At 36.9% G+C, this 15,917-nt stretch overlaps 1 protein-coding gene across 1 annotated transcript; it reads right to left on the bottom strand.

The window, feature by feature from the left end:
• Positions 1–1,009: 1,009 nt before the first annotated feature.
• Positions 1,010–14,642, bottom strand: ccnt2b (cyclin T2b). Its single transcript, XM_056245083.1, has 9 exons — positions 14,456–14,642; positions 13,766–13,847; positions 13,425–13,553; positions 8,163–8,223; positions 8,017–8,079; positions 6,914–6,959; positions 3,663–3,826; positions 3,436–3,506; positions 1,010–3,287 (listed from the first exon to the last, which is right to left on the bottom strand). Exons 1-9 carry the CDS (start codon positions 14,614–14,616, stop codon positions 2,373–2,375), a joined length of 1,692 nt encoding a protein of 563 aa, XP_056101058.1. The 5' UTR covers positions 14,617–14,642; the 3' UTR covers positions 1,010–2,372.
• Between the last annotated feature and the right edge of the window lie 1,275 nt (positions 14,643–15,917).

Genomic DNA, 15,917 nt, shown 5'->3' with positions numbered 1-15,917 from the left:
AAAATTCCTGCGGCGCAAATGAGGTGTAGAGCGCGCCGTGGTAGATGCGAATACGCCTCATTCGCGCGGCAAGTTCGAGCGTCTGACGCGTTCCGCGCGCATGATTTTATTGAGTGCTTTTGTGCATTCACGCGTTTGACGCGAATTCGCGTCTGCCGCCCGAGTTGAAAAATCTGAACTTTAGCGTCAATTCGCGCCGCGTTAACCAATCAGGAGCCTAGCTGCTGTCACGTGGAGAAGTATCTGGATGCTTCAATAAATTATTTTGTACTAAATGCCTGATGTGGTTCTAATGCACAACAAAGCAAATATTTTATCACATAAAACTTGATTTCAATATATGAGACATATTCATTTTGTATTGAATGCTATTTATTCCATTTGATATCTAGATTATATTAAATATTATTCTAATGTAAAGGCAACCAACATACTATAGCTCATAAATCCGTGTCTGGAGAGTGTTGTGTGAGAGAAGAAAAAATCACAGGACAGGTTAATTACTTTTGGAGGCTGGCTCAATTTATCATCAAAACAAAAATAAATGACAGATTAGGTGGATGAGGCCGAGGGTGAGAGAAAGAGAAAATGTCAGTATTTCATTGAGACTTGAGATTAAATAAACTGCTTAAGTATTCTTGTAGTATTAATTTTCACATGCAGTTACACATTGTCGGTTAAAAACAAGAAAGTGGCTGGTAAAAACATTGAGTGGCTGGTAGATTTTGAAATCCACCAGCCACAGTGGCCGGTGGACAAAAAAGTTAATTTCCATCCCTGGTCACATCCGTTGGATTTCGCGGTAAATCCGACCCGGAGACTTCACATAGAAATAGGAATACTGGCCTTCAGAGGTAATAGCAAAACCCGACAAGTGGATCATTTTGATGTGTGATTACAACCCCTACACACACACAGGCAATAAAAAAAGGATTCATTTTAGTAGAAAAGTTACATAGAGCACCTTTAAATACCCATTCAATTTAAAAAAAGACAACACATTTTGATATGCAATTTTCTTGGATGTTTATTAGACGATCCAAAACATCATCCATACAGACTCATATCTAATACTATAATAAGAACTGTGGCATTCCAAAAAAAATCTAATAAAAAGATGGAAACCTAAAAGTTTCATACAGTTCCAACGGTGGGCAAACACTGAGGCACAAACCTTTGGTATCTGGTGAAAGGAGGTTATAACAGCACAACAGGAGTCTAGGCCACATCTAGAGCAAAAGTGTCTTTATCCTCATCAAACTCCTTCAAAACGTTCCCAAAGCTGTTTTAAGGGCATCGGACAGAGAACGTGAAGTTGACAGTTGGTTGATTTCAATGGCAGCCCACTTGTTAACCAATCAGAAGCAGCAGCCAATGAGGGGAGAAGACGGGAACAGAAATCAAATCTTAAATACTGAGATCATAGAAAATGGGACCGATACACACAGGCAGCTAAAATCTCTATCGTACAGGTTTAAGGCTCGACGTACACCGCAATGAACCGATCAGCTGAGAATTCTGGGATGCGATCTTGACAGTTCAAATCTGGCACACAAAAAAAAAACAAAAAAAACATCCACTTTCTTCTTGCCGAAAAAGGCATTTTGCTTTCCACTACTGTAAAGGGTAAAAACTAATAAAAGGAATTTCAAGCAAAACGTCTTCAAAATTATTAGACAACAGCCCTGGCCACGATGATGTCATCTGTTCAGCTTTCTAACAGAGAATAACATAAAATAGATAACTTTACAGTACATTAAATTTACAATATATGGAAAGCATTATAATGGAATCTGTGTACAGGCATTTTTGTGAAATTTCAGCTATAATTTTCAAAGTTATGTTTCGACTGACGTTTTTCACCTTTAATAACCTCCAAACCTGAGCATTCGTGAAATATATATACATGGATATAGCGATACAAATAACAGTGAACAGATATCTGCACCTTCCTTTTGTAAACAGCCACACATTTCTATTTTCATCCCTTTGATTAACGAAAAACAAAACGACCATCGTGAATCAAGCATGAAGTAAGAACATGTACATTTTCACATCACATCGCGTTTCTCCAACTAAAACAACTTAAAATTGCCAGCGGCATTTTGCAATCTCTCTTTAGCAAGCTCTACGACTCTAAGAAAGTTTTAAAATCGTAAATTCACAATTGTTGTTTACACGTTTACACTAAAACGCCATTACAACCTTCACTTGTAGTTTTTTTCCTTTAAATTCAGTGATAAAACATGATTTAATCAAAGAGAGACTATGACATGTAACGGACGAGTGATTCTTGCATAAAATTAGCTCAAGAATGAAAATCGCACGTTTTTTTGAGGTTTTATGTAAAATGTTAGATTTTTTCCGCTAGTTTAGAAGTTGTGCGCATTTAATAGGGAATCAAGCATATTAAAAGTGTCTTCATAATCCATGTGTGGACCGTTATTTATTAAAGCAGCATTAGGCTCAGAACTCTGCCCCTCCCCCAGCCTCCTGTCAATCTTCGCCAAATGGGCGTGGCCTATCGGTTGATTGGCAGAGACAGAGGCAGAGGAGGAGTGGCTCTTGGAAGATCGGTGAGATTTGGATGAGTGGTGGTGATGGTGGTGGTGGCTACCGTGTGAGTGTGAGGAGTCGTGTCTCGGTGCTTTGTGCGACGAATGTTCGCGATGTTTCTCGCGGCTGGAGCGCGGACTGTGACGGCTCTTACCACTGCCGCTACTTTCTGACGAAACCTTGATCTTCATTTTCAGCTCTTCTTGACTAGAGGAGCCGTTCTCCGACGAGGAAGGGTGGCGTCGTTTGAGCGACCCGCTCTTCGGCGCTCGCTCTTGTACCTGCTGTTGCGAATACTTCACCCTGATTGACGTAGACGGTTCGGACGACAAATGTCCGTGCTTTCGATGCTGGTCGCTTTCCTCCTCTTCGTGTCTGCGTCGATGCTCTAATTCGGCTGCATGTTTTTCACGGTATTTCTCTAGAGTGAGTTTCTGAGGGGCGAGAGTTCCCGAGCCATGTCCGTGTTTGCTTGTCGGCGCCCCCTGGAGCGCAAGAAAAGCATCGGCGCTCTGGGAAATCGGTGCAGGAAAGCTGAAAGCGGAACTCTGCAAGTCTGACAGGCCGTTGAGGGACATTGATGCCCCATCCAGTGGGAAAGAGGTGGATGGTTCTGAATACATCCCCACTCTGATGTCACACATGCTTCCCATCAATGAGGTTTCCTGGCTCAGGAAGGAACTGTCTATTGATTGGTTGTCGAGTTTTGGTTTCTTGGCAGCTTGCGTGGCCTAAAACAAGAACAAAAATAGATAAAGCTTAATCTGTCCAATACTTTACAGTTTGCAATCAAAAGTTTTTCAAAAAAATCTATACTGTTGTGTTATATTTTTGGTTTGTAGCTGTAGGTTTCTGGCTTGGGTAAGTATTTGTACATACCCGCCAGTTTCGGATTCTTTTTAATCTGCTTGGTGTTTTTTCCAGGATCTGTAGAAACTCGTGAGTCAGGTCTACAAAATCAAGAGACAAACTTACTATATAAAACCCTATGCTAAACACAGCAATTATTTTTAAATATATACATTTTTGTATTCATATATGTATATATATATATATATATATATATATATATAAGCATCTACTAAGCCAAGTTGTGTTTGACTGACCGTCAAGCAACTGCAGAGTCACGGCCCGGTCCACATATTCCCACCAGTGTTTCCCATCTGAAGAAACGGGAATCTCCCAGTTGGACCACTTGCAGGCCAGGTGAATACAGACACATGCCACCACTGTGGGTTTATGCTGCAGGCAGAAGGTGGTCAGGTGCAGACTGCAAGAGAGAGAAGAAAAGAGAAGAGACAGAAAACACTCCATTACAAACAGAGCACATGAGAAATGCTTCCCTAGGAACCTAATTCAATAAACTCCTTCGGTTCATTTCCATTCTTCTTAGTTCATCATAATAATCGGGATTATTTCATGTCAAAGCTGATCATAGTCCAGTCGGATGCATGTTTGCTAGAATGCTGTTTGTCTGGTCGGCTGTAAAACAAAATGTATGTAATGCATGAAACAGATTCAGTCAACAAAAAATATTACTTAATTATCTTAGTGTGGCATCAAATGCACAACACTCAACTGGAAGAGCATGATGCCAGCAACGCCAAAGCAACTCAACTTCTTGCTGTAATGACCAAATCGGCTCACAGTCACCTGACTGGCCTGAAATGATCTTTTAGTCACATTTACATTTAATCATTTAGCAGACGCTTTTATCCAAAGCGACTTACAAATGAGAAAAATAGACGCAGTTAAACCAACAATATACCAGAGGTGTGAGTAGTCCCAGATAGACTAGCACAGTGCACAAAGCAAGTAAAAAAATGTTTTATATATAATAGAATAGTATTTGTTAGTATTAATGGGTCACGTGTTGGCGGAAAAGAGGCGTCTTTAACTGTTTCTTAAAAATGGCTAAAGACTCGCAGGGCTCAACATTAACGCTTGTCCGGGACAAGTGGATTTTTTGAAGGGGCAAGTGAAAGAAAATTTTACTTGCCCGACCGGACAAATAGCCTGACAAAAAACAACTAGGGAGGCATCGAAATGCAATTATCCCCGAATTGATAATAGAGTATTTCTGGTAACAAAGTCGCGCTGCTGAGACTTTGAGAGACTTTCATGGAGTAATCGAAACAAATGAGTAACAGCACACAAAGAAACTCATAGAAGTAACATACTGAGGTAAAAATTCTAAATGTTGATTTTTTTTATTATTAATAACATATATCATATAGTTAAGTAACATTACATGACCAAGAGGGCCGTTTTGCCGGATATATTATCACGATTGCAAATGTTAGAATGATTTTATAGTTCAATAAACAAGTAGCTCATATTAAGTTACTTGCATTTTAGACACAATATTCACAGTGTTTGTTCTAAACAAAGATCAAAGCAGAACTATTGCGAATCTCAAAGCAACACTCAGCTGTTTTTTTTTTTGCTGAATGATTCAGCGTTTTGAATGAATCGGTTGAACACTCATTAAGTGACTTGCCGCCACCTACTGGTGGTTTAGTTTAAAATAAATAAAAATTCTCAACATTTCTTATTTGCTCGCTCTTTTTATTGCCTTTTTTGTGTATCACATATTTTAGTAATCATCATAAATGATGTATCATTCGAAAGCTTACGAAGTCAAAATTCCTCCTGTGAAAATCATTTTAAATTTGGATGTTGTGTTACCATGGAAACAGTACTTTTAATTATTTTAACGGGCTCCTCCCCTAATGGAAGGTGTCAGGTTTTATATTACAACATTTATTTTAACTACCTTATAATCAAAACCTTTTCTGATCTTGATAAAACACATTGTCGGGAAAAGGTCTGAGTCTCAAGGTCCCTATTTTGTGATAGAAGTGATTTTGACAAATGTTTTAATTTTTTACAGGGGAATGCATAAAAAAATCAATGGAAAGTGGGTCAAATTTGGAAGACAACTTGGTTAGATAAATGGCTTTGATTTTATAGTAAAAAAAAATTAAAATATAGATTTTATATCAAATAAAAAGCATTAAGTACAGTACATTTGATTTACAGTAAATGTATACTGCCATAGCTTTTTCATACTTCCATTTCACTTCAGCAATAATCTGCCGAGTGCCTTCTTTAAAACAAGACCAAACATCAGTGTATATTCCAAAGCAATCTTGAATTTCAACCATTTAAGTCTGGATAGTGCATTTTCAGGTCTATTCTCAAAAAGGGGGGTGACAGTTAATCTCATAACAATATTTATTGCAGTTGTAATTTTGCAGTGTAAATTTATTTAATTTGATTGGTAACAGCCCTACAGTATCTTACTATAATTGAATTTATTGATCAAATGGCATGAAACATGACCTTTAATAAGACTAAAAAAGGCCTTAATAAAGGTAAACACCCTGAGGTGAATATAAAGAATATGCAGATTTAAGTATGTAAATGCTGACAGAACATTGCTTGAGAATAAATTGTTTAGACCACAAAAAACGTTGGATCTCAAAAAGGGAGCCGAGGCTACACTAATTCTGATACATTTAATAACGCATCTTTTTCTCTACGCTTTGGCCTTCCGACACAGTGAGAAGGCGTCTTTGTCCAACGAAAACTTTGCTTTTGAAAAATGTGAAATTAAAATAATAGTGTGCCGGATGTAGCTAGAGTGGAATAGGGATCTTCCCTAAATTAAATTGCTATAAGGACAAAAAGCATTGGAAGTAATTACAATACAGGAGAAATTAAGTTTAAGGTGAATTCATTAACGGTGCTTAAAACCAACAAGACATACTGTAACGAAATAGTTCACAAACCCATGAATAAATTAAATAAATAAATAAATATGTATTTGTAGATCAATTCTAAATTCCTTTTAAGCAGAATTATTCTATAAATTCATCAATGTGTCGAAATTTGCATTAAAAAAGTTGGTATTGTGATGTATCATCCTGAATAAAAATAGAATATCTATGCTTTTTAATATATTGAAGATATATACAATTATTTTTAAAATAATAATAATACAGCTTCGAGCAAAAAATAAACATGAAAAAGAAATGCGGTCATTAGTACTTACCGTGACAATCTCTAAGTTTACACCTTTGAACTCTGAGCTGATATTCAGGCTACCAATTGAGTTATTGACCTATGCACTCAATCAAGATATCTCTATTAGCACCTCTACACTCCAGGCTGTGTATTCAACCTTCTGTGCCAACAGCAAGCCCTCCGTACATTACACCGCACTGCGCCGGGCTGGGCAGACAAGCGCTTCGCCCAGGCGCGAGAGAGCGTTGGACACATGAAGGAGAACCCTGCCTAATAGGAAGTCATAGGGTGCCATGGCAGTGCAACAAATAGGGGTCAGGGTAACAACCTGTTGGTAGCCATGAAATAGGAGGTCTGGGCCAAGTCCTTGCTCGCTGAGGAGAAAGACAGAAAAGACGTCCCGTCAGACACAATCCAGTCAAATGTACACTGTGACTCTTCAACCATGTTTTGCCTTTCTAAACTCAGAACTACAGCATGCACCATTCAATTTAATTCAGTTTAGTCCAATAAAAATGTATTTGCAGTGTATAGCATAAAAAATATTTATATTATAATATAAACTACCATTCAAAAGTTTTTTGGTTGTTAAGAAGTCTCTTCTGCTCAATCCTGCATTTATTTGATCAAAAATACAGTAAAACATTTTAAATGCCTGTTTTGTTTTTAATGTTTTTTTAAATGTAATTTATTCCTGTGATGCAAAGCTGAATTTTCAGCATCATTACTCCAGTCTTCAGTGTCACATGATCCTTCAAAAATCATTCTAATATGAGGATTTGATGCTCAGGTAACAGTTCTTATTATTAATGTTGACAACAGTTTTGCTGCTTCATATTTTTGTAGAAACTGATATATTTCATAATTATTTGATGAACAATGTTCAAAAGAACAGCATTTATTTGAAAGAGAAATCTTTTGTAACATTTATTAATGTCTTTACTGTCACTTTTAAACAATAATGCATCCTTGCAGAACTATTATTACATTTTTATTGTATTACTCATTTTATATTTAAGTATAATTTATGCAAAATTGTCACTTACAGACAAATTTACACAAAATAAAACGGCAATTTGTAGTTTAAATGTAAAATTACTTAGTCTAAAGGTGAAGTCAAATTACTTTTTTTAGGAATATTTTGAGTAAATATGCTTCCACTGTAGTTTATGCATTATCTTACAGAATAAAAAAAAACATTTAAATTCAATGAACTAAAATAAAAACTTAATCCACATTTTAGGGTTCCCATAAAGCATAATAATAATGAATAAAAGTCTGAAAAAAATACATGAATGGAAGCCCAGCTAACAGCATCATCGTACATCTACAATGCAAAGCCAAAAAGGCAGAACGAAGTTTTGAGTTTCAATAAGTGAGCCAGTAAAAAGAAAAGAGAGAAAGAGATGAAGAAAGACTGGAAGCATCTACCTCGCACTAGCTGGGAACATCTCACCACATCTGTGTGTGGATGCTCTATAGTTATCTCAAACCCTGAAACAAAACCACCGGTTAGACAGGACTCATGTGTTCACCATCAGGAACAAAGACACTTTCATTAACAGATCCCCACTTACCGAGTGTCTGCAGCACTATGGTTTCCAACAGCACCAGCTCTTGGGCCTGCTGGAGGTACATCTGCAGTTCACACAATCACACCAGCTCAATGTTTATGATGATGGCAAAACATCAAAAACTGACCAAATAATCATAATCATTTAACACTCATACCATTTACCTGCAATTTACATCATTTTGTATAATGTATTATAGGGCTGGGTGATAAAAATGCGAATGATAATTATTGCGAAATAATTTATCAAAATATAACAAGCTCGATAAATGTTCTAAATAATGTTTGTGTTACAGTAAATATCGATCTTTCAATATGCATCAATACTGAAATATCTGAAACAGTTCCAATACTCCTTTCTGCAGTATTGATACACCCAAACCAGCTGAGCATTCTCACTCTCTTCTCTCCAATGGTGAATTTACAGTTTGAAACACACCCGCCTCCTCTCACTCACTTGCTCCTGTTAAATAGTGCTTGTACTGCGCATAATTTTACTCATTCCCACAGTACCACACCAAAAGCGAATGCACCACTGATCTCTCATTAAGCTGCCTGTCAAACAGCTCACGAGTACCAAATTGACTACTTTTCGTGGCTTATTGCGCTTAAACGGTCAAATACATACAAAATTGTGTGAATATGCCCGTCTTGGCCAGGATTTAGGTAAATACAGACAGTTATGGAACGTAAATAGAAAACGCATTTGTGTAACAGTATATTGGATCTGTGCTTAAGCTCTTAAAATGACGGCAGCCTAATAAACCTGCTGACGTCTGTCATGTTAATCAAAGAACAAGACAAAGAGAAAATCCCTCGCTGCTCTTGACTGAATAACTTTTGTAACTTTAATGTAAGCATTAATCTGTATTTAATTTCAACAATGAAGACTATCCAGTGTTATTTTACATTTGATTACTTTAATTTCTGTTTTATTTCATACCTGAATACTACTGTTAGACCCACCTGAAAAACTTAAAGCCATGTTTATTTCATTTGTCTTTTTATTCTATTTGTTTATTTGTTCTTAATGTAAACGTAGTTCAACTATTCAAATAAAGCCTGCCTGTGCTGTGTAAACTATTACAACAAAATTATGAGATCAATTATCTGTATGTGGCTTAATATGGCAGTTTTCCTCGTGGTCTCAAAAGTGGTATTAAATGTCAATATTTTTCAAGATATCACATAGAAGTTGGAAATTCCAATGTGACAACACTGTTTATGCAGCAAAAGCGAACAAAACAGCACTACACAGACCATTTATCCGTTCGGCTCAAAGTTTAAATGGCAGCGCGAGTTAAATATAGCAGATACGTTTACTGTCAAGCGACCACTAAACAGCGCTGTGAAATCCAGTGAGAAGTGCTTGAATTCAGCGAAGAACACTAATGTCTCAGAGATTTAGACTACTTTGAAAGCTAGATAAAACCGTGCTGACAAACGTGAGAAACATTGTGCCATGACCAATCCAGATAGAAGGCTTTTCAATCGACAAATCACCATCATTTACCATGGATTTACTGAAGTAACACTAACTGGCTGGCCTACATTGTACATATCAGGGTTTCCGTTGTCCGGTACTTACCGGACATTGGCCGGGGAAAAAAATGAAATGTCCGACAAAATTAAATCTCTCCGGTCAAATTGTCAGATTAAAATGGCCTAATAATCCCACCCCCTTAACACAATCGGAATTTGAGAATAAGCCTAAAATGTATAAATCAAAAATACACAGACCGATCAGAAGGATTATTTGCCATTTTACAAGCATTGAGTCTGCAGACACCGCTCCTCTTATCAATGCCGTAAGCCTGCGACGTGATGCGCTCGCTATCATGACAGCGCTCCGTGGCTATGGAGGATTGCATTTCTCCACAGCCAGCGAAGGGAGGTCCTCATATGTGATTTCTAGGGCTGGGTATCGATTCAGATGTTCAAATTCGATTCGATTTCGATTCTCGATTCGATTTCGATTCTCGATTCGACTATAATGAATATAGATGTAATACAAATCTCAGTCTAAATATCAGTTATCATTTTTTAGACAATTTTCTATTACATTGATCTCACCTAAATGTTTGTTTTTACAATGGGGTAATTTTTTTGTTAAGAGTTTATGCAACACATGGAAGCTTGATTTCAATCTTTGAATTAAATTAAAAAAAGTAGCACAAATAAATACAATAGAATAGGCCTAAAGAAACAAATAAAGAGACATAAAAAGAAAAGTTTTTAGGTAGGTCAGAAATACTACAGAAACTGAATAAAGTAATCCAATGTAAAATAACACTGGATAGTCTTTTAGTCCTGACTGAATTAAATACATAGGCTATTAATTCTGATTCCTTACAATTAATGCTATATTACTAGAACTAGTGCACGGATCCATTACCGTTTCATTATACTGTCTGCCACACGCGTTTTATGCTTATTTAAGACATAACCGACTGTCTTTACGAGGTTACTCACCAAGACCAGAGTTTTGACATCATTTTGCGTGTTTTTAACTGTTAAAGCGATATAATCCACGAAAAAGAACTTTTGTTACTGGCGAGCTGTTTGTGAGGCGGATTTAGGCTTTACTGGATGTGCACGCAATGAAAAACATGCGCGAGTGCGCAAGCACATGATAGTTTAAAATTGCTTGAATGTTTAAACTGGTAAAACTTAAAGACGTGAAAATGATAAACGTTAGTTACGATGCAATGCTGGCCCGATTGTGCAAGTGAATCATGTCCCGACTCCTAAACACGAGTGTGTATATAAATAGTCTCTGGTGTGTATCGACGCCTGCAGTGCTTGACGCTTGCCTTGTGCAGAGTGAGAAGACGCAGCACCGCGAGCCCTGAATATGGGAAAAATCGATTCGTGACCGTTGAGAATCGATTTTGAATCGACCACATTTTAAAAAACGATTAATCGAAAAATCTATTTTTTTGCCCAGCCCTAGTGATTCCAACGAAATGTATCCAGTTCGGATGCTCATTTCGGTTAATTTTCCCGACCGACAACCGCCGCTCGTTAATCGATTATTAACCGTTAACTGATAAGATTATAATATTGAATTGGCATTAAATAAGAATAAATTGCCTATCTGTGACCCGTTAAAACTACAAACATTTTTATTTATTTATCAAAGGGTTTATTTTAACGTGCAAAGTGCAAACAGCAGCATACAGAACAGATCAAAAACAGAACCTGGATTCAGATCAAATTTTCACGCACCTGCAGCATTTCTAACAGTGACAACGGAGAAAAACAGGATAAAATAGTAAAAATAAAAAACACAAAATTGGCCAACACTAAATATATTATTTTTCCCGTTAGACTAAGATTTTTCGTTAAATAAAAATAGCAGCCCTACCTCAGTCCACACCGAGATGTTTTTATCTCGATGCGGCGCAGACGCGCTTGGAAAAAACGAGCGCGTCGCACTTCCATTATGAGCGCGCCTACATTTGAAATAACGAACTTGAGCGCGCAAAAGACGCGATATCCTCCTGGGACCCAAGAATAGACTTTTGTCCACTGTAGTGGACATTATATTTTAGTGAATTTCTCTGACATCATACATGTCACATGACACAACCTGGGTGTCCTGTAAAGAGCACATTCAGGACTTTTCAGAGATACCAAATGTTTGGAGGTTTCACCATGAAAACAACTTCTCCTTGGTCTTTAAAAATGTCTGACATTAATTTAGTGATCAAATGTAGCATTCTTATGGAAATATGATAATATAGTGTAATTATAATATAAATTGGACTACTTTTCAAATTGTATTTCATAAAACAACATCTCAGGAAAATGTTAAGGGGTTTAAAAAAAAAAACTTTCTGTTACAGAACAGGGCATTGATTTCAAACGTGTCCACTGTAAACTAAAACCATGTTTATCAGGCATTCTGGGAGACACAACAAGTGAATATGGAAATAAATTATACATCAATATTCCTATGAAATGTTAGATATTATTATTAAAATGTTGCCAATTATTACTCCAATTATTACCCTTTATTCTTTCATTAAATGTTGCTCCCAGAACTTAGATACAGTGCATAGATACATTGCATTGAATGGGAATATTAACTTATGGCCATTTTACCCACATATTGCAAAAAGTAAAATGGTGTATCAATTCATTCCATTATTTCTTTCATAACATAGTTGAGAATAATCTTTATACAAATTTTGGTTGAAAAAATCCTGAAACCCCAAAATGTATTGGTGATTGAAAAAAAAAATCCCATTGTTTTTGCCTATACATATAATTTCATGTCATTTTATTTTTTAAACAACTTAGTCCTGGCGTCCACTACAGAGGACATAGCATAACGTATGAATAAAATATTATTTTATATATATGTTTTTTTACCATTTGTTTATTGTGCTCTAAACAGTGTGATGACATGGAAAAAAAAAAAAAAAAAAAACTTTTTTTCTGGGTCTCAGGAGGATATGTGAAGTTATTTTTTAGGTTACATAGCCTGCCTCCAGTTTTCCTCAACTTGACTAATTAAGGGGCGATATTTGACCGGCATATCATCAAAATGTCCGTAAAACGAAAACTCTGCCGGTCATTTTGACCGGCACCATTTCTTTCTAGCGGAAACTCTGGTACATATCTATTTATAGTAAATAATTTATAAAGGCTACTGGTCTTCATAACAAATACAATAGAAACTATATAGTTACATTTTACCATGGTAGTGAGGTGTTATGTATGCGTGGTTTTACCTATGATAATCATGATCTAAATGTATGATACTATGGCTGACCAATGGTTAATTTTAACAAAAGTCCTAACAAACAAAATATATATAACTTTACCCTATGAGGTTGGTTACATTTTTACAGATGTTACCATTTTTGTTAATGAACAAATTTACATCTGCATCCTAACTCAAGCTACTGTCAAATGTGAATTTCTAAGAGACAAAACAAAATATTAATATTACGGCCTGTGCTGCAAACTGTGCCGAAGATACGCATCAAAGTCAGGCGCAACAAATTTCTTTTGTTATGGAAAAAATAATGAAAAGTTGTAAATATTCTACCTCAGATTTGTGAAATGTTCACCTGTTTGGCAAGTGTTTGTCATGTTCTGACAATAAAAAGTAGATTAAAACCACAATTAACTGTCTGGTTTCTACAAATTGAAAGAAAAATATTTGACATTTATTGTGACAATATCTATATCGACTGTAATGAAAAAATGATCACAATAATTTTTTGGCCCATATACCCACAAGCCTCACACTCACATTGCTCTTGGTGTCCAGCGGAGGGTCTTGAGGGTTCAGGCAAGCATGTGCTACTTTAATAACATGTTCAAGTTTCCTGGGTTGCTCCTCCACTTTAGCAGCCAGAAACAGAGCGGTGGGAGAGATGATCTGATTGAAGAGAGCAAAGAATTAATGCACCTTTCAAAATATGACAAAAAATCAATAAACAATCAGGTTACGTATAGCACCAGTGCTGCCAATTAAAACCCTGTGAAATCCTCAAAATATTGTGGATGCGCAAGTCAACAAACACACAGAAATAAATATGAAAATTTAGAGTGATCAAATCATAATCAATAAAAAAAGAAAAGCATACTCACATTTCTATGGAATTTCGTAAAGGAATTAAGCATGTAAAATCGGTGCATATAGACGATTGATGTGTTGATTGTAAGCTGGGATCTGCACAGTTTCATCAAGGAAGAAAAACACTACAAAATAACCTACTCTATGCAATATAATATAGAATTTTTTTTTACTAATAATAAATAGCAACTTTCATAACGACCACTCAAAACCAAACTAAAATAAATTTGCATTAATACATTTGAAAAAAAAACTGAATAATAAACTATATTAAAAGGGAAAATACATTAAATAGCATATTTACATAAGACAACACGCAATTAAAACACACCTTGTTTAGCCTTAACATAGTTACGTCTCAATCCCTCTTAAACCCATAAAATACACCAAACAACCTCATTATAAGAATAAAAAACAGATTAAATCAGGTAAAAATAATATTAATCCAGAAATACGGTTTAGATCAAGCATAAAGACACTGAATCACCTTCCTGTCATTCACACACTAACTCATGTTATACCCCAAAATACACTTTATTATGCATTTAAATGGCGAACTGTAAAAAATAAGGTGTTTTGTGTGGATTTTAACGCCTTAAACATCGTATTTTAGCCGGCACATTTTTCACTTGATCAAAAGCGGCAGCGTGCTAATATGCTAACGGCTAACTCTATCACAGCGCTGCTGTTTTAGTGAAGGATACACGTTTAACCGCTGTCCCATATCCTGAATCAGGTTGGCGGCTTGCTGTCGGTATGAGAGCTCGCGGTCGGGCTCGACTCCGCAGCGGCGGGACGGCGTGTTTTCGAACTGTTCTCGGGTAAAGAGCCATTTGCTGGAGCCCCGCTGCACCGCCGCCATCATCCCACCCGCTTCCGCCCGCACTGCGCTCTACATCACCGTGACGTCACTGGGCGGAGGGCGAGCGCTGCAGCGACACGAGCTGGATGGAGGCAGTACGTGACACAGCCCATTAATAAGCGTAACATTCAAGATGGGGATCGACAACTTTTGTGGCATGCTGCCCCGCAAGAAAATTTTGTACATTATAAGGTTAAATGCATCAATCTGGTGCACTTTGAGAGCTCAAAATTAAGAGCTTCAACCGGCTTCAACCCATGAACTGCACATTGAACAAAGAAAAAGCATTGACTTGTACCTGGACATTAAAGAGGGCTCAAACATCTTTTAAGTTATGATATAGAGTCTCAGTCTACATTACATTATCACTGGTGTTTTTGGATGCCAAACAATTATTATAATAATATAATGATGATTTATATAATTATTCCTATGACGTAAAATCCATATAGCCTATAAATGTACTGTATAAATGAAAATGAAAATTTCAAAAGTATATTTTAAATTACACTATAGTATAGGAAAATTACGATACTCTTGTCCTAATTTCTTCACTTGCAAGAAATAAACCCTTTAGCTTTTATTTAGGAGAAAACAGATCATGCTGATCGCGTGAGCAAAGGGTGCACTTTTCTTTAAATCACGCATGCAGCACAAACAGACTGCCTGTATAGGCTATTGAAGTCTTGTGCTGTTTTATAAAGGCACAAAGACATATCACGGTTTCGATTTTAGTTCGTTGGCAAAATATAACGCTAGAGACCTTTATGTTAGGCTATAAATTTTACATCTCATATGTGTTGGGAAAAGGGAGAAAAGCGAGTTCGGCAAATGGCGGATTCGAACTCGGGTCGAACGCGTCAAAAGCTATAAGCACCTCACGCCCTACGACCTATCCCACTGTCGATATTTAGTGGCAGGCGTCTTTTTGCTAAAAAGAAAGGCACTTAGTGCAAATATACGCTCCGTTATCGGAAATGGTAAAAAAGAAGGATTTTTTCTTCCACTCGCTTGGGCCCCATAATGCCCATTGGATAATCCGGCCCTGGGTGCACCCCTATTGGCTGGTGCCCCAGGGCACTTGCCCAATCCCGTCTATGGATAATCCGGCCCTGGTTGGCGGAAAACTTAGCGCATTGCAGCCATGGAAGCCAGCAAACAAACTAGGTCAGAGATCGCAGATTCTACCAGACCTAAAAAGCCTCGGCATCCATCTAAATCTCAATGAACGGGAGCATATTAAAACACGGATAAATCAACTTATATTTACAAACATCTATATCTCCTCACCTTCCATTGTTAAT

This window comes from Rhinichthys klamathensis, unplaced genomic scaffold (assembly GCF_029890125.1).
Source record: "Rhinichthys klamathensis goyatoka isolate OS25496 unplaced genomic scaffold, OSU_Roscu_1.1 h1tg001306l_1, whole genome shotgun sequence".
Classification (NCBI taxonomy): Eukaryota; Metazoa; Chordata; class Actinopteri; order Cypriniformes; family Leuciscidae; genus Rhinichthys; species Rhinichthys klamathensis.
The sequence above is the reverse complement of the archived record's forward strand: the minus strand, read 5'-3'. Positions and strand labels throughout refer to the sequence as shown.